Source organism: Netta rufina, assembly GCF_964035555.1.
Source record: "Netta rufina genome assembly, chromosome: 3".
In the NCBI taxonomy this organism is placed as follows: domain Eukaryota; kingdom Metazoa; phylum Chordata; class Aves; order Anseriformes; family Anatidae; genus Netta; species Netta rufina.
In genome coordinates, this window is record NC_140125.1 from 57,140,502 (window position 1) to 57,158,251 (window position 17,750).

The 17,750-nt window shown below is 40.7% G+C and overlaps 1 protein-coding gene across 1 annotated transcript in view; it reads left to right on the forward strand.

Moving 5' to 3' along the window:
• The window catches only part of SYNJ2 (synaptojanin 2), a gene marked incomplete at its 5' end in the record, with an annotated part of 62,313 nt that overhangs the window by 28,143 nt on the left and 16,420 nt on the right, over positions 1-17,750 (forward strand). Inside the window, 12 exons of the mRNA XM_084283692.1 lie at positions 945-1,006; positions 3,833-3,929; positions 7,400-7,572; positions 7,988-8,069; positions 8,287-8,436; positions 8,540-8,705; positions 9,297-9,488; positions 11,817-11,901; positions 12,550-12,690; positions 15,236-15,428; positions 17,017-17,175; positions 17,426-17,582. Of these exons, the coding sequence (XP_084139818.1) occupies positions 945-1,006; positions 3,833-3,929; positions 7,400-7,572; positions 7,988-8,069; positions 8,287-8,436; positions 8,540-8,705; positions 9,297-9,488; positions 11,817-11,901; positions 12,550-12,690; positions 15,236-15,428; positions 17,017-17,175; positions 17,426-17,582 (1,657 nt within the window). The remainder of the gene's footprint in view (positions 1-944; positions 1,007-3,832; positions 3,930-7,399; positions 7,573-7,987; positions 8,070-8,286; positions 8,437-8,539; positions 8,706-9,296; positions 9,489-11,816; positions 11,902-12,549; positions 12,691-15,235; positions 15,429-17,016; positions 17,176-17,425; positions 17,583-17,750) is intronic.

The following is a 17,750-nucleotide window of genomic DNA, read 5'->3' on the forward strand; positions in this document are numbered from 1 at the left end:
AGGACCACCGGGTTTAGTACAAAAGATGACTAGAAGATCTGTGTTCCCTCTGTTAGCACCATCCAGGGCAATACTTTTTTATAAAGGAGGTTTGTCCCTGTGACTGTGCACGCTTCCTTCCCATCTAGTAGCTGTATCCAGCACTGTTGTTCTCTATGTTATGAAGTCAGAGAGTTTTTTCCCCAAATATTTTTGGCTTGTGTGCAGCATCTTCGGTTAAACAGAATTTTCAACTTTTTAGCAAGGACATGATCTGCATTTTTGCTTAATCTGGATTAGAATATGCAGCTGTCATTTATGTTGGTGAATACTAGTAACTCTTACTCCTTGGGTGGGAGTGTGCTGGCACTGGTGGTGAATATGGTGGTGAAGAATTGCATAAACCAACCTCATGAAAAATAAAGAAAGATGATGGTGTACAGGAAACAATACGTGATCTTAAAAACAATTAGCAGTGTAGATTGATGGTACGGGATTTTAGCCATCAAGTTTTCAAAGGACTGTTCCAATAATTTTTAGTTTCTGTAAATAACAGAGCAATGAAATAATTCAGTACGCACAGTCCAGGCAAATGGCATAACTGCAGCCTTGTCTGGTGACTGAAGGGCAGGAAGAGTGCTGGGCACACAGCATATTCGTGTGATACAGTGTGGGATATTTGCTAGAGAAAGTTGGCAAGGGGATATGATTTATTTGGCCCTAAAAAAGATGTGTAGATATCCCTTTGCTTAATAATAATCCTGTTTTCACTTGCAACTGTAAATGTTGTTGTCTAATAAAAGCTGTGGCTTTTGTGTTAAGTATATTATGTGTGTGGGTGTGTGGAGTCTGTTAGGGGTATCTGGTGCTGTTAAAGAAATGTTTTCTCTGAAGGAAAAAGGGAGACATCTAGTGATTTAAGACTTCAGCAAATTTCTCTTCTTTCTTTCCATTATTTTATTTAGGTGGGTTCTCATCATCTAAGGCTTAACAGAGGCCTGGAAGCTAATGCTCCTGCCTTTGACAGGTAAGCTTCATTCAACTTTGGCAATAACACAGCAACCTGGTATTTAACCAAGATTCCACAACTTCATGCCTTCCTAGTAAATCCTCAGAGGTGTGAAACATCCCTTATATGATGTAGCTGATCTCCCAGGTGTTGCAGGATTATGTGGGTTTACTTTATTTACTGACTTATTTTTACGTGTTTTCTTTTCCTCCTTCAATGCTAATTGAAACAATTCGGTCTCCTACCTTCTTTCTGAAAAACCTGAGAAATGCTGGGTGGTATGAAAAAGAAAGGTCTGTGTAACTCTTTGTAACATTTCAACGAATGTGAATTCACACTTACAGTATGCAGAGCATGTGTTCTTCTTTACCTCTGTAAGCCAGGCAATTAAAAATTAAACACTGCTTCCAAACCATTCAGGATTTGCTTTTCACTGTTGCACTGCTACACAGAAATAACAGCATGTTATTCTCTAACCAGTGTTGCATGATGCTGTCATGCTGATGGTCTGCTTTACCCAGAGACTGGCTTGTAAACCTTAAACCATTAAGACTGTGTGGCAGCTGGAAACAGTAAAAAATCCATCTGTCAGCATGATTTCTTGGAATATCTGCCTGAAATGCTGTCCTTTAAGGACAAACTCCCATGGACATCAGTGAAAACATTGCCTGAAGGATTTGGCCTCTTGGAATATTTCAGCTTTTAAGTGCCAGGTCATGTGATTCATTTCTGTTTTGTTCTGGTTTTGGCAAATGAGATCTTATGTCCAAGCTAAAAAGTGCTTTTAGATGAGTCCTCTTAATTCCATGGCTCCATGTACTGCAACTTTTACCAAACATGATCTTAGGAACTGTTAATAGTTTTGCAGCACAGAAGGACCCCAGACAGGGACTGGAGTCTAAATGGTCTACGTACCATAGCAGTCCCTGCTCCAAAGGGACTTAGTCCGGGTTCTGAAAGCTCTTTTAAGACTCATAAATCCTACTGAATTCAAATGTGTTTGAGGCTCATGATCTTGCTGTCATCTGGTGCCATGTTAAGTTGCTCTGCCAGTTTCCTGAATCTTCATCTTAGAGGGTTGCATTCCACAGCAGAGATAATCCCTGTAAGAAGAAAACAGTGACTTGTTAGCATCCTCTTTGTGCTTCCCAACAAACTGGGAGTACCTTAGCAAGGAACAACTCTGTAATGCCATTTAGCTCAGAGTATTTGATCTCCGTGACCTCAGTGCAACTGGTGAATGAGTTTCTTCTAAGAAACATGAACGTGAGGATCAGCTCACGCTATTCTTTCTTCTCCCTGTACACAGAAAAGCCTCTAGGTGAAGTTAAGAATCTCTCTGCTTACAGAACTGCAAAAGACAGTCCTTTGGAAATGGACAAAGAACAAGCAACTACTTAGATGGAAACAGGCACCGAGACTTAACAGCCTGCTACAGTGTGTTGGAGTGGGTTTAGCCTGTTAGATTTTCCATCTGATAGGTTAATGTGTTGAGAAGGCACTGTGAGAGGGGAATGGCAATCTTGTTAGTGGATCTTTTTTCATCCCCTCTTCCTGATAAACCCTTGGGGAGTTCTTCTCATAGTACTCAAGCAGATGACCTGAGTGTCAGCAGGTTTGTTCTTCAGAAATAACGTAAGTGGAGAAACACGATCTTGATGGTGGGATGTGAGGTGTGCAAATGTACAGGAGGAGCTGGCATGCAGAGAACTGGCTGCAGAACCAGAAGCACAAATAAGACCAGAGAATACATTTTCTGTGTTTCTTGAAACATGTGCTGCTAACTTTTTCTTTAATTTCTCCATTTCCATGTTTTTTGTGGCTTATTTCTGGTTATAGGATTTAAAGATGCATGCCATACCATGCGTGCTTGCTGACTTTCTGACACTCGGCCATTACTTGTCGCTTTGCAGCGTGTAGTAGTTTTTCATTTGTGTGGGATTTTGCTTGTCTATTCTTATCCATCTTCCTCTTAAGTATCGCTGTGGTGGTAGTATGTGGCATAAGATGTCTTTGAGATCTAATTGTTTATTAATAAACTAGCACAGCTCCTGTAGCTCATGCATACAAAATTGAAAAGAATGTGCTGAGGAGAGAATGGGTGCCTCTGTATCTGGCTAAAAGCTCTTGACTTGGGAGTCTCTAAGTGTCAGGCTTTGAGAGGCTGGCGATACATGCCAGATGAAATATTACTTTATGCTTTTCCTGTTTGTGTTTGTCCTGAAGGATCTGGACCAGGCCATTTGGCTAAAGGGACGTTTGGTCTGATCCACTGTAGCAGTACTTCCGTTTAATAACATTCCTCCATAATTAAAAGTAAGCTGCGAGTGACTATTTCAGGGTTGCAGTAGCTCAGAAATACTTGAGCCCTGTCACCTATGAGATGTTCGTGCCTCTCTGTCCATTACACTGGAGTCCTAGACCCGATTGCTGCCACTGGCTCTTTGTTGGCTCATCCCTAAGATGCAGGACAATCCCTGTTGTAACATGTTTTCCTCTCTGGTTGTCTTTCCTGTGCAGCCTCCAGGCTGAGAGCCAGGAGGTGGGTGCACGCAAGGACAGTATCAAAGCTAACAGTGACATAAAAGATCTGGGGCCTGCTTTCTAAGACGCTTCTTTATTTATAGCACAAAATACCGTGTTCCTTCATTTCATGCTTGCACAACTTGCACTTTAATAATTGATTGCAAGGAAACTGAGGAAGATGTCTATAGCTGCTGTGGCTGAAACCTGCTAGATGGAACAACCAACGATCTCTGTTTCTGTGGTTTGAAAAACGTACAGGCAACGTTACATAGTTTTGTTCTGTATGTTCTGTACTTATTATGGTTACTTTTGCTGTAGGCATATGATGCTTCTGAAAGAGCAGTATGGAAAACAAGTGATTGTTAACCTGTTGGGAAGCAGAGGAGGAGAGGAGGTGCTTAACAGAGCTTTCAAGGTAAAAGCAATGATTTATTTTATTTTATTTTATTTTTTGTTAAACTGCTGACTTCTTGAGCCTCCATGTTCTGTTCCCTTTCTGGACAAGTACATGACGAACACTACATCTGAATTATCATAGAATCACAGAATTTTCTAGGTTGGAAGAGACCTCAAGATCATCGAGTCCAATGTTCTCCTTTATCTAATATCTTGTAAAGAGAGAATGATGCTTCATAGTCTCGGGGGCTTGATTTCCAGCATTTTCTTCTTGCTTATTTCCTCATATGTTTGTAGACACTCTCTTCAACCAGACTTTTTTTCTTTTTTTTTTTTTTTAAATAAACAAACAAACAAAGCCGTAAATGTCCTAAGAAGTAGTGCACATTTGGAAAAATGAATTGTGGTCAGCTTTGTCACCATATGTAGACACCAACGCAGTGAGCTGTAGTCGGGTGCCTCATGGGATTGTCAGAACTAGCGCTGGGATGGGTTGCCCAGGGAGGTGGTGGCATCACCGTCCCTGGGGCTGTTCAAGGAGAGGTTGGACCTGGTGCTTAGGGACATGGTTTAGTGGGTGACATTGGTGGTAGGGGGGTGGCTGGACCAGGTGATCTTGGAGGTCTTTTTCAACTGTTATGATTCAATGATTCTCTGAACTGCTTTGGGGCCAGTCCCTGACCCTACTTTACTAAGAAGAAGCTCTGATTGTAATGGCAAACAGCTCTCTAGTACTGGTTGTGATGGAAATTAACTGCCACAGCACGAAGTCACAGCCTGGTGTATATTGAGAGAGGTTTTCCTTCCCTCTAAATGTCCCTAGGCACAACTAATACCTGAAAGCATCTGGGTTGTCTTTTCAGGATGTCAGGCATTGTGGAATTAAAGCTGCATTGAATTTTAGTGCAGGATGGCCAGATTTTTAAAACTAACGTGTGCTTGAAGCTAGGGGTTTTCACTCAGTAGGATTTGTGCAAGTGCACAGCTGCCTGCATCTGCCTGGAGGCTGATGGCAGTCTGCCTCCTAAGTGCCTAATTGCTTTAGAAGTCAGACCTAGGTACTTTGGAGTATATCTTACAAAGAATAATATGAAGGATGTTTTTAAGTACACGCCTATAGTAAGTGTTACATTTATTTATCATTGGTAAAGACTGATACAACAGTCCTGAGTTCAAATGTTTACTCTGTGAAATTAAGCAAAATGAAGATTCTTGTTAAGTAATAGTTACTGATTGTTTTACCTCTCTATTGGAACAATGTACTTGACACAAGGAGCATTTTAATGGCAGTTTTTCTGCGTGACCATTTCCTCCTCCTCTGAAAGAGCGAGTAGGAATCACCAGCTTCCCCATTGAAAAATGACTCAATCAAGGTGCCCCCTGTATGGAATATGGCCACAGATAGTGGCTGAAGTTAGTGAGCCTGTGAGGAAGGTACAGAAATGAAGTCAGGTCCTAGCTTCTGATTTCAGCTTTTTACTTAGTTTCTGCTTGACACAGCTAAGCCTCTATAGCCTATTGGTTTTGTTCTCTTTAAAATAGTTTTTATAGTTTATTTTGGAAAAACATTGGAATTTAGTGGTTAGAGATGATAAGTTGAAATAACTGTAAGGATACAAACCTGACGTTGCTTGTAAATTTAATACCAATATTTTATCAAGTATTTCAGTTCTCGAAAACAGTGTTCTGGTCAGTATCATACAAATGGAAATTAAGTCAGAAATAGGACATTTCTGGAGTAAACACCTTTCATGCATTCATTTCCTTTAAATAAAGATCTGTTTTAACTAAATTGTTAAAATTTATTCTTTTTCTAAAAAAAAAAGAAAGCACTTTATTGGCTGAAAGGGGTTAGATTGACCTCATTGGGAAGTGAAGATTTGCACCAACTGAATCCAACCAACTCTTAGTCTTTTCTTTACCTTTGTGATTTAATGAATGAATTATTAGAAAGCATATGTATTTTTTAGTTTGATTTTAAACAGCTCAGTTTAAAAATAAATAAATTATAGGGAAATCACCAGGAAGTAAAACTTTTCTTCTTTCCTGTCATTAGTTTATTTCTTTGTTTCTCCATCTTCCCTTGTATGCTTGTATTTTTCACTCTTCTCCCAACAGTTGCTGCAATCTTAACATGCCTTATCTGAGTTGGTTCCAAATATCAAAATATTCTTGCAATTACTGACAGTGCTACTGAGTTCACATGATCAGAATGCCTGCACTACCATTAGGTTATGCGACAGAAGCAAATGAAAAAATTGGACTTCCCCAGCTTAACTTCAGCTATTACGCAAATCAGCTGTTACCAGGCCAGACATCAATAGCGTTCCCAGTAATGCTGTTCTTCTCACAAGCATCACCCATAACAGATGTAATTCTGTTTGCAGTAACAGCACTGCTGTAGTGTACACCATGATTTACACTGAGGATAAATGCCATTGTCAAGTGCATTGCTGGTGGCTCTAGCAGTGAGTTGGGGTGTTGACAGAAACATAACAAATTCCAAAAGTGTTTTCACTTTTGTAAAGTGTAATGAAATATATTTTACATTTTCCTCTCCAAACATCACACAACACCTTTAGATTTGTTTCTGGAGGGAAGGTTGAAGGGCTAACTTGATACAATTACACTGGTGTAACTGCTGCACCTACACTCTTAACATAATATCAGAGTGGTTTTTGGTCTTAGTGGTCTAAGTGGAAAAAGGATCCATCTCTTGAGATGAGAACATGCAGATGGGAAGGGCATAGACAAAGGTTTAAATAGTTAGAGTTAATATAGCAATTCTCACTGGCTTTGCCATGAAGAGCAGGATGTATTATTGTCGTATCTATTACAGATACATTAATGAAATTTGTGGTGATTACGGAAATGCATGTGAGATCATAGAAATAGGAGATGAAATAATGAGGCTATTTATGTCTCTTCTTTCACTTTTGTGGTCTACCACAAAATTTTATAATATGTTTCTTGGGACATCATTTCTCTCTTATTTCCTCCCCAGTCACACTCCACCTAAATTTAGGGCCACATTTTCTCATGTCTTGGCACTTATGGAATGGTTACAAAATAAACCTGTGCATGGTTATGTTCACATACCTTAAGAAGCTCTGGACATCCTTCCTATCAGGGCCCTTGTCCTGAGTTGGCCCAGATCACCACTATTTTTGTACAGAGGCAGTAGGCCACTGCTGCAGGGCTGCCACCAGCCAGGGCAGACAGCAGCAGTTCTGAGGCAAACTTTGCAGCTACGGTTTGAGTTCCCTTGCAGGAAATTTGGGGTCTAACAAACCAGCTTACTTTTGGAAAGAAAACAAACAGGGAATTTTCACTGCTGTTTCCATGTCTGGTATTTCAAATTTATGAACTTGTCAAAACTAAAACTGCGGTAAACTGTCGGAGTTTACCAACAATGAAAAGCGTGCTGGCATCATTCCTTATGCTGTGGCTTGAGCAGGATTTGTTCTTCTTCTTTCAATTTTTAAACAGAAACTGCTATGGGCCTCTTCCCATGCAGCAGACACTCCAATGATAAACTTTGACTACCACCAATTTGCAAAAGGTGGGAAAGCTGAAAAACTGGAAAATTTACTGAGGCCTCAACTGAAGTTGCACTGGGAAGACTTCGGCATCTTCGCAAAGGGCGAGAATGTAAGTCCACGGTGAGTGTACCCTGCCTCCGTGTCTAAGCATAGCCAGGCATCACCCCTCCTGGTCTCCTCTGGTTCATCATCGTGTTTGGACCGTGAACATAAGTGACCATCTTGAAGTATAATCTTTAGATGAAGTGTAATCTTGGTGCTAAATAGATTATTTAGCTGAACTGCATCTGCATTGTTTAGAATACGGAAAATTGCCAGTACGTGCATTCGCTGACACTGTGTTGCAGACGTAGTCAAGATATGTAATGGAATACAATGTGCTTGCACTGTGAAATTGTGGGTGGGAATAATCAGGCTGAACACTTGATGATCTTGTTCAATCAACTCGTGATTAGATGTTATTTTGTAAAATATACTTTTTTTTTTTTTTTTTTTTTTTAACTCCCCTCTCTCCTCTTTTGTTTGGTTACTGAAGTCTGCAGACGGGGACTTTTCGAATGAATTGTTTGGACTGCCTGGATCGTACTAACAGTGTACAGTCCTTCGTTGCACTGGAGGTGAGTTTGTCACAGGACCTTTCATGGATGCCCCATGCTGTGTAAGTTTTCAGTTCCACAGGAAAGACAAGAAAGGGGGCATAAGCCTCAGTGACACAAGTCTTTCTTGCCAGCTCTGTGTTACACAATGATGTTGGCTGGAATATTTAAACTGAGAATAAAAAGCAAAAACATATTAAAAAACGTTTTTTGTTTTTGTTTTCTGCACCAAATCTAGGTCCTGCTTACTCAATTAGAGAGCCTGGGATTGAACTCTAAATCTATAGTTGAGCGCTTTGTGGAGTCGTACAAAGCAATGTGGACTCTCAACGGCCATAATCTGAGCCGAGTGTTTACTGGCAGCCGTGCCCTAGAGGGAAAGCACAAGGTAAAGAAAAATGGCAAAGCTGTTTCCTCAGAAGTGACTGTAAAGAAAAACGTCTGATTTACTCTACATTGTCACTTGTGCTGTTGCTCTTGGTCTGATGTAGGTTGGGAAACTCAAGGATGGAGCCCGGTCAGTGTCTCGTACCATTCAGTCAAATTTTTTTGATGCAGTAAAGCAGGAAGCCATCAAGCTGCTACTCATGGGTGACTTCTTCAGTGAGGAATATGCAGACAAAGGCAAAATGCTTATGGACCACACTGCGCTGCTGGGTAAGGCCAGTGTAAACCCTCCAGTTTTCTTTGTGTCTGCTTTTGTCTGTCAGATATAAGCAATTGCATCCTTTTGAGAAAATAAAAACAAAATAAACTACTTTAAGGACTTCTGACCAGGGTAGAGAGCCATGAGAGTGCTAGTTTTGAAGATGTGATGTGAGGCTCTGCTATTCTGCACCTTTACCCCCACTCTAAATTTCTTATGGCTCAGATTTCAGTCGTAAGCTGTGGCATGCTCAGTCTCTGTAGGCCAAACTGATAAGACTAAGGGAAGAAAAATAATTTGTTAGGTCACTGCTGAAAGAAGTACTGGAAAACATGCTGAAAGTGAGTGACCCATCTTTCACAGATACAACTTCTTTGATAGGGTGCCTGGTTTCCAGAAGAGGAATTGATGCCATCAGCCCCAATTATCTTAGAGTTACTGCCATTGCCACTGGAGTCAGTCTTTAGCTTTTGCGTTGTTGCCGCTAGGGTAATGTCATTACTTCACAGTGACTTCCATGTCACTGCTGGCTGTATCCTTCCTTTCCTTTTGCAGCACATTTTTGTTTTACATGCCCTTTTTCTCTCTCCCCATTCCATCAGTAACGCCGAGTATTTTGAAGGCCATGTCAGAGCGTCAGTTTGAATTCACAAGCTTCAAGCGTGTTCGTGTTGCCATGGGGACCTGGAACGTGAATGGAGGGAAGCAGTTTCGAAGCAACATCCTCGGTACCAGCGAGCTGACAGACTGGCTGCTGGATTCTCCTAAGCTCTCCGGAGTTTCTGAATTTCAGGGTAAGACTTTGGTGTAAATGGCTCAGTCTTCAAAATAGGATTATAATCAAAGTTTACAATTTATTAAAGGAATAGAGGCAAGCAAACAGTGCTGGGTGCACCGGGAGTCTCCACTCCACCAGGACGCACACCAGTTACATCAAGTAGCTGATTTTTATGCTCCTAGGCTAATACATATTCATTACTACTTCTAAAAAAGAATAGGTTATCATAATTAGCTTCTGGGGTCCAGTCCCTCCTACTGGAGCATGCGCATCAATCTCCGGTGGTCCCCCTGGGGGTCTCAAGGGGTCTTTCATGCTGAAGGCTCGTAGTCTTCCTCTCTTGCCCTTCCCCTTTGTACTCCTTGGCAGCATGTCAAAAGCTTACACAGTGTCCCCTGCAAGTTTTGTCTCCTAGCTGTCCTTCAGCTTCTTTTTTCTTCTCCTTAATCTCCTGGCCACCTGGCCAGATATCAGGGGCTTGCATAGTGTCCCGTTCAGAAGCCATAACAGTCACTAGTTGTTAGCAGTTGTTCTGTAACCCCCAAACATCAGAGACTTCAAAGAAAGAATATACAAACACAAATAGCTTTCTTATTGACACTTCACGAGTAGTTAAAACATTCCTCACAGGCCATTCACAGGGACAGTGACATCTATAGCAGTGCTAAATCAACCACAAAGAAGACAAAAAAGGCTGTAACTGTTAGAAATAAGAGTTTGGAATAACAAAAGCAAATAGGCTCATGGATTTGAGGAATATTTCTGAAGATTTGATAATTTGACTATAATGAGGGGAAGACTGGGACACTGGGAGGAAAGGGAAGAAATGTTCCATACTGGCACGAATCAGATGAACATATATAACAACTTCAAAGTCAAAATGCGCAAGAAATGCTTGCATTTATAGGAACGGCAAGTTGGGACACCAAATTGGACCAGCTGGTCCTTAGAAAGTCAAGACATCATCTTGGATGGCATTTTCTGTCAACCCTAAGGGATGTATTCAGCTCCATTTGGACTTGTCCAGCCTTCCCTCTGCAGTGGAGTGGTGTGTGGAGGGCTGCTTACAGTCAGAACAATTTGTGGGTCTATACCAGGTGATCTTGTTTTGAATCTACAGCAGGTCAGAATTCAGAGATCTCTTTCATGCCATCATGGGGTGTATCTGCTTATTCTGCATCCTGTGGTCTTTTTTATTCCTTAATTTCTCCATCCTGGGTTCTTCATTTTGAGTGGGAGCTATGTACTTAAGCGCCCTCAGAATAATATCTCAGTGGTCTTTATCTGAAGCTAAGAAGGCAGAGTTAGGGTATGACTGTGCAAATGGTTGCATTCGTGGTAATGTCAATGCAGTTCATGCATAAATAGTTAAGTGTTCACAAACAGATGCCCAAAATTACTAATGGGAAGTAAGTAGTTAACGTGACAGTGTTACATCAAGCCAGTGTTAAGCCAATAAGCAAGGCTAGCTGGCATCTGCTAGTTTGATACTCGTACCTGTACAGAGTAGTTGTATATTATACTTCCCTTTCGGGTCTTATTTTCTGAGGTTGGTCTGACTTCAGTTCCTATGGTTTTCTACCATTCACGTGTTCATGTTGAATTAAGTTACTGTTATCTTGGGCGTATGGCTGTTTAAACAAACAAAATCTAAACCAAACAAAACATCCCACAACCCACCAGGCAATGGACAGACCTGATGGGTCAACAGATATGCTTCATACTATTATATGAGAGCATTTCATCTTTGGTGTTTTACGTGGCAATATCCACACGTTTGGGCCAGGGAAGGCAGAGACTGTTCTCTAGAGTGACCTAACCCGGGAAAATAAGGAGAAACTTTGAAGGCTTCCTTAAAGTCACAGATAAATTTACTAAATACATTGAGAGGGAAGGGACATACTGGGGTATGGGCAGTAAGTTCAGTTACTTAGGAATCAGTGACAAAAAAGAGAAGGAAAAGGATAAGCAAGTTGGGTGAAAAGTGGGTGAAAAATGGTGGGTGGTGAGATGTTGGGTCTTTGGTACGTGTGGGGTGAGGGAGAAAGAACAGTGAATATTTTCTCATCTTAACACTGCTACAATATAATGCTCTGTTCTGAACCGCTTCCTGCGAGAGAGAGATGGAGACCAACTGGTGGGAGAAAGGCAGGAAAAAAAATTCAGAGGAACTGCAGGGGTTGTTTGTGAGATTAGATTAAAGGAGCAATGAATATGTATAAGCTTGGCAGGGAATACACAAGATAGAACTACAGGAATGATCTCTGACAGAAATTAGAAAACAAGTCGTTAGAAGAAACAACAAAATAGTAACTCTTGTGTGACTTTTCCCCCTTCTCAACAGATGATGACAGCAGCCCTCCTGACATATTTGCAGTGGGATTTGAAGAGATGGTTGAATTAAGTGCAGGGAATATTGTGAATGCCAGGTAGGTTAAAAAAATAAATAAATAAATAAATTTTTTTGAAGAGCCCCCTGCTCTTCAAAAGAACCATCCAACAAAAGCCTCCAGAGTTGCGCTTCGTCTGGTCAGGTACACAGAATACTTCCTTCCAAGTCTGTTGCATGTTATCATAGCTAGAAATATGTTTAACAAATGGCACTGGGACTGTGCTGGAAGTGCTATTTCAGCCTCCATATAGTAGGACACGCTGGTTTTTAAGTCTTTTAAATCTTTGCGTTGGCAGAGAAGGATTCTGATGTTTGACATTGTTTTAACACTTGCCCTTAAACCCCTGTCTAGTATTGGAAAAATGTGCTTGGTGACTCTAAACATAACTGACATTCGTGTGGAAATTCTAAAACGAACAAAATGTCCCTGTGGCTAATTGTATTTGTGAAAATTATTGCTCAAGGAGTTAAAGGCAAAGCCTGAGCTTGGCATGCCAGCATATAGAGTAGGTTGTGATCCATGAGCTGTCTCTGACATACATCCTACAGCACTTCCAGCTCTGGAGTCAGCATGTGTAGAGCCTAATGGGTTGTCTGTAAAACCTAGAGTACAGTTAATCTGCTCATTTCATTGATTGTACGTGGTTTCTTTTGATTCCATTAAATGATTTTTTGTTTGTTCCAGTACAACGAACAAAAAGATGTGGGGAGAACAGCTTCAAAAGGCAATTTCCAGGACTCATCGCTACATTCAGCTGACATCAGCACAACTTGTTGGTGTTTGTCTTTTCATCTTCGTACGGCCCTTTCATGTCCCCTTCATCAGGTAGTAAAAATAATTAATGAAGTTTGCATCTTCAATAATGTCTGCTGTTGCAATTTGGCCTAAGAGGGCAGGAGTGACTTTTCAGCTTAACAGGAATTGTACAGACCCAAATTCCAGCATGGGAGAGACTTGTTTCCAGGTAGCATGTTTGGCTGGGCATGCTCGAGGTGTGCACTTAGGGTTTACTGTCTTCTTTGGGAAAAGAATGACCTGACCCAGTAAGTCCAAGAGTGTTCTGAGCATCAGGTGAAAGCACGTGCCTGTTTCTGCCTGAAGAGCAAGCTTTTACTTTCTAGCCCTCTCCTTATTGCTTCTGTGCAGAAACAAGTCTGCTTCCAGACTTGAAAAGAATGATGGAAGAGGTGGAAAGAGGCGGTGAAGGGAGAGAGCTAGCTTTGCCCACTGACATGTTACAGAATTGAGAGCTACAAGAGCCCATTAAGCGTTTGTCTCTACCAGAGTTCACATGAAACAGAACTGTGTGCCTAGTTAGGAGGGTGCAGAGATGCTTGTCCTCAGCTTGCTAGCACTGATGTCCCTGGAGCCTGACCAAACTCCTCTTGCCCCTAGAAGATTCTCATTTTTATTGAAGAGGAAAGGTAAGAGTACCAAGCCACAGGGATTTGTGCATAAAATGCCTTTTCCACGGGCAAGAATTATTCACTAACTGAGAATTGATAGGAAATGAGTAATTAGCCAGATCTGTCCTAAGGCATCTATCTGTCCTGAAGTCTAGAGTGATCTAAACAGCGTTTTCCATTCCACATTAGGAGCACTGCATTTTGTGATTAAAATTTCAAGAGATGCCCTCTCTTCCCACTCATCTCATATCTACGGAAAAGATCAGTGCAGAGCTTGTGCAACAGCAAGTGCTTGCTGTAGGCTAGGTAGGGTAATGCCATCCTGGTAAACCTAATGGTCTTGTATGGCTGTGTTCACAGTTATATTTCTTCAATTGCTTCATACTATGTGAGTGTAATGAAACCTAACCTGTGTGGTTCTGTAGCTCTTTCATGTCCGGAAAAGGAAAACAAAAATGATCAGAAGTGCAAAAAAAAAAAAGCTTCTGTTCTTACAGAGATTGAAGAGATTCAGGCAGAAGTTGGAGAGTAGAGAAATAAAATGAGAGAATGGCAGGAGTTTATACAGCACTGAAAGGACTGGGGAGATACAAGCAGTTGAACGTACAGTGGGTTATCTCAATGTAACCTTTGCCATGAATGGAAGTCAGATAAATATCAGTCAGCAATTGGATAGGCAGGCAGCAGGAAGGGAGAACTCCTTAGAGTGAAAAGACTGAACACTTGCTTCTTCCAGAGCACTCAAAACCCAGCTTTTCATAGAAAATCTTCATGGTCCTCTTTTGCCTCCCTGAGGGTGTCTTCTGGTTGTTTTCTGCAGTCAGGAAAGACAGGAAAATAAAGAGGAAAAAGAGAAAGGAGGGTAGAAAAGACAGGGAAAAGAGATACAAAAGATGGGGGGAAAAAGATGAAAACAAAGAAAGCACAAAGAGAGCCTGTAACGTCTTGCATCATTCAATCATCAATCAGTGCCTGACGGCAATGACTTAGGGTTTTTCCCCTTGCCCCTTGCTTAAAGCCAGTAGTACTCTAGTCTAGAGCTACTTGACTTCTATCTGGAAAGTAAAATTTTCTCAATGGGAAGGACGTATATGTGGTGCTGGGGTTGATTTACAGCTGTGATCTCATCATTTGCTTATCTGATCAGACAGGCATGGTTTATTCTTCAAGTAGGCTGTCTATTTGAGAAAAATTATCCTACAAGCAGGTGGCCTGCTTTGCCAAGCAGGTCACCTTTCTCCAGTAAAGAGTCTAAGTGTATGCTAATCATGACAGTGAAGTACTATGTAATTAGCAACGTGGAAGACCTAAGCAATTTGTCATCAAAACAGAACTCATCTTAGGAGTTAGGTATAAACAGTTGTATCCAATAATCACTGATTTTATTGTATCTGATTTAGCAAATTATGGGTTATGATCTGCTGCTTTTTAATTGACTGAAAAATGTGGCACCAGCTGTAAAGTTGGGTTTCAACACATAGGTACACCAGTTGAATTGTTAACTGTCTGAAAATGGATTCCCATCTGGTCAAAATTGTGAAGGGGAATGTGATGGTAAAATTAGTTAATGTGACTAAGATCCTGATAAAGATAAACTTGAAATGTATATCCTGCGGAAGTTCCAACCCACAATTTCAGAAATAATGTTTTGCTGTATTGTTTGAGAAGAGGGTTGGGTAATATAATTTCAAGTAGTTTTATTTCTAGGCTATTATATTATACTTCATTTGAAACTTCAGTACATGAACATCATCAAAAAACGTCACAGTCTGAAAGTTGTGCCAAACATCAGAAAGCTTTCCGTTCAGCTATCAGTTCATGGAGGGAAGGGACATGGTACTGTAAACAGGCTTTAACTTGCTGTTGTAGTGCTGTTGTAGTAAAAGTTAATTGAATGTTTGTCCCTGCAGCCATTTACTCTCCTCTCCTCTCTCTCTCTCTCTCCCCCTCCCTTTTTTATACAGGGATGTGGCAATAGACACTGTGAAGACAGGAATGGGAGGAAAGGCTGGAAATAAAGGGGCAGTGAGCATTCGTTTTCAGTTCTACAGTACCAGTTTCTGCTTTATATGCAGTCACTTAACTGCTGGGCAGACTCAAGTGAAGGAGAGGAATGAAGACTATAAAGAAATCACGCAGAAACTCAGCTTCCCAATGGTAAGAGTCGGTGTACATATGCTGAAAACATGGGAGGTAAAGGCTGTATCCTTACATTGTGAATGTTGGTCTTATGCTGTCTTTGCTGTCTTAGCACCCAATATGGCACTCCCTTTACAAAAGTTTTACACCTCTCAAAAAACACACGTGCTGCAGTGCTTGGAAAGTCCTGGCCTTTGGAGAGTTTTCAAGCTGATCTTTCAGGACAGTGAGGCTTAACTGACATCTGTAAGGCCTCGTGGATGATATCTAGGTGACTGGTACTGGGTGCTCTTGCTGGCACTAGTTAGTAGGGGTTCCTAACAGACCATCCGTGCAGCTCAGTACGTCGGTGCTTTAGCTCCTGCTTGGTGTATCAGTTCTGGGTCACTGACAGGGGTACGTTCCATTCTCTTCATTGTGTCCTCTGGAGTGTGTCACTGTCAAGGAACTGCTGGCATTTCACAGTGTGGCAAGTAGACACTATTGGTCTGTATGGATACTTTTTCCTCTGAATGGTGTCAAATCGATGACTCTACTGTTTTATTTCACACTTACCTCCTCAGGCCATCAATTACCCCATGGGATGTGCTTCTTTGCCTCCCTTAATGTTGGTTGCTATCATTTCCGCAGTGTTTTCTTTTCTAGACCCCTTGGGAGAGGTCCTAAACCAGGGAGGGAATGGACCAGTTTGTGTATTCTGGGTAGTCAGCAGAGAAGGGCATTTAGGTTGCAAAGCATAAAATTTTAACTCCCTGTGGTTTGCAAGGTTTAGAGACCTGGCACATGCAGCATATTAATTAGTTGTGTTTTATGTAAGAAACAATATTGACAGTTTGGAAGTCCTGCATAGAATATCTGTTCTAGATGGTCATAAAGTTGTGCTTATGGTAGTTTTTCCTTGTAATCCCTCATTAACTGTTTTATGTCCTCTGCCCTTATGATAGCTAAATGTACCTCGTGTGTATAATACATATAAAGAGTGCCCTCTAGTGCTATGACAGCTACAGCTCTGAAACATTTCCTTTATGAATCCCTGGGTTTTAGGAGGTTCATGGATTGAAAGAAAATGACTGGATAGAAAATAGGATGTTAAACTTAGGACTGGAGTGAATTTTTATTAATATTTTATTCTAATACATTTTCAAAACTATGGCATGTGCACCTAAGATCAAATTTGGAGTTTGTTTTTAATTAAGATCTTTGTTGCTGAATGTGCCTTGGTACATGTAGCAAGCGCATTTTGAGTTTTATTTAGAATAAATAAATATATACATGTGAAATGTGCTAGGAAAACAAACAGATTTTTTTATGTATATTCATGATAGCTAAACTGTGAATTTAAAACTGATGTCCCAGTTTAGATGTACCTTCAGAAAACAGGGGGCAGAATCTGATACTCTTGTTTACAAAATTCATCTCAGTGGGATGCAAAAGTGAAGTAACTAGTCCTTTCTGAGACAAATTTTAATACGTAGAATATGGTAAGTATGTGGTTCAGTATGTAGTAATCCAGAGAGACTGAGTTGTACATTTCACTTTAAAAATTGTTTTCTTGAATGTGATTTAACATAAATAACATTAACCATGTTATTTAACTGTAAACTAGGGACGGAATGTGTTCTCACACGACTATGTCTTCTGGTGTGGTGATTTTAACTATCGCATTGATCTGACATACGAGGAAGTCTTTTATTTTCTCAAACGTCAAGATTGGAAAACGCTTCTGGAATTTGATCAACTGCAACAGCAAAAATCCAGTGGAAAAGTAAGGCAGCATGTCTCATTTGCTTATGCTTTAAAGTTATCATTTTTTTTTTTTGACTGCCTGTGTGTTGGCTTGCTCTAATTCCATGAGAGAAAGAGAAAGACACATTTTCAGACATTTGTTTATAGCACATGAATGTAGTAATTTGTTTAAAAGTCAGGATGTTGTTTGTTCACAAGAAAATTGATAGGTCACAATGGCACCTACCTCATCTATAACTTAATCAAAGAGATGTTATTTCTTTTCATAGATTTTTAAAGACTTCCATGAAGGGACTATCAATTTTGGACCAACATATAAATACGACGTTGGCTCAGAGGCTTACGATACAAGTGATAAGTGCAGAACCCCAGCCTGGACTGACCGAGTTCTTTGGTGGAGAAAGAAACTGCCTTTTGAAAAAACAGGTGTGTAGGGTCTTTTCTCCTTCCTTATTTGAAAATTGTTTCAATTTTCATCCAGAAGCCATGTAAGGAAGAGGGAGTTTGTGAACTCTGGGCTTTGAGAGCTGTCTTCAGATGTGTCTCCTAGGCCTAGTCAAATTGCTGTGGCCTTACTAAAGCAGCTGTTATTTC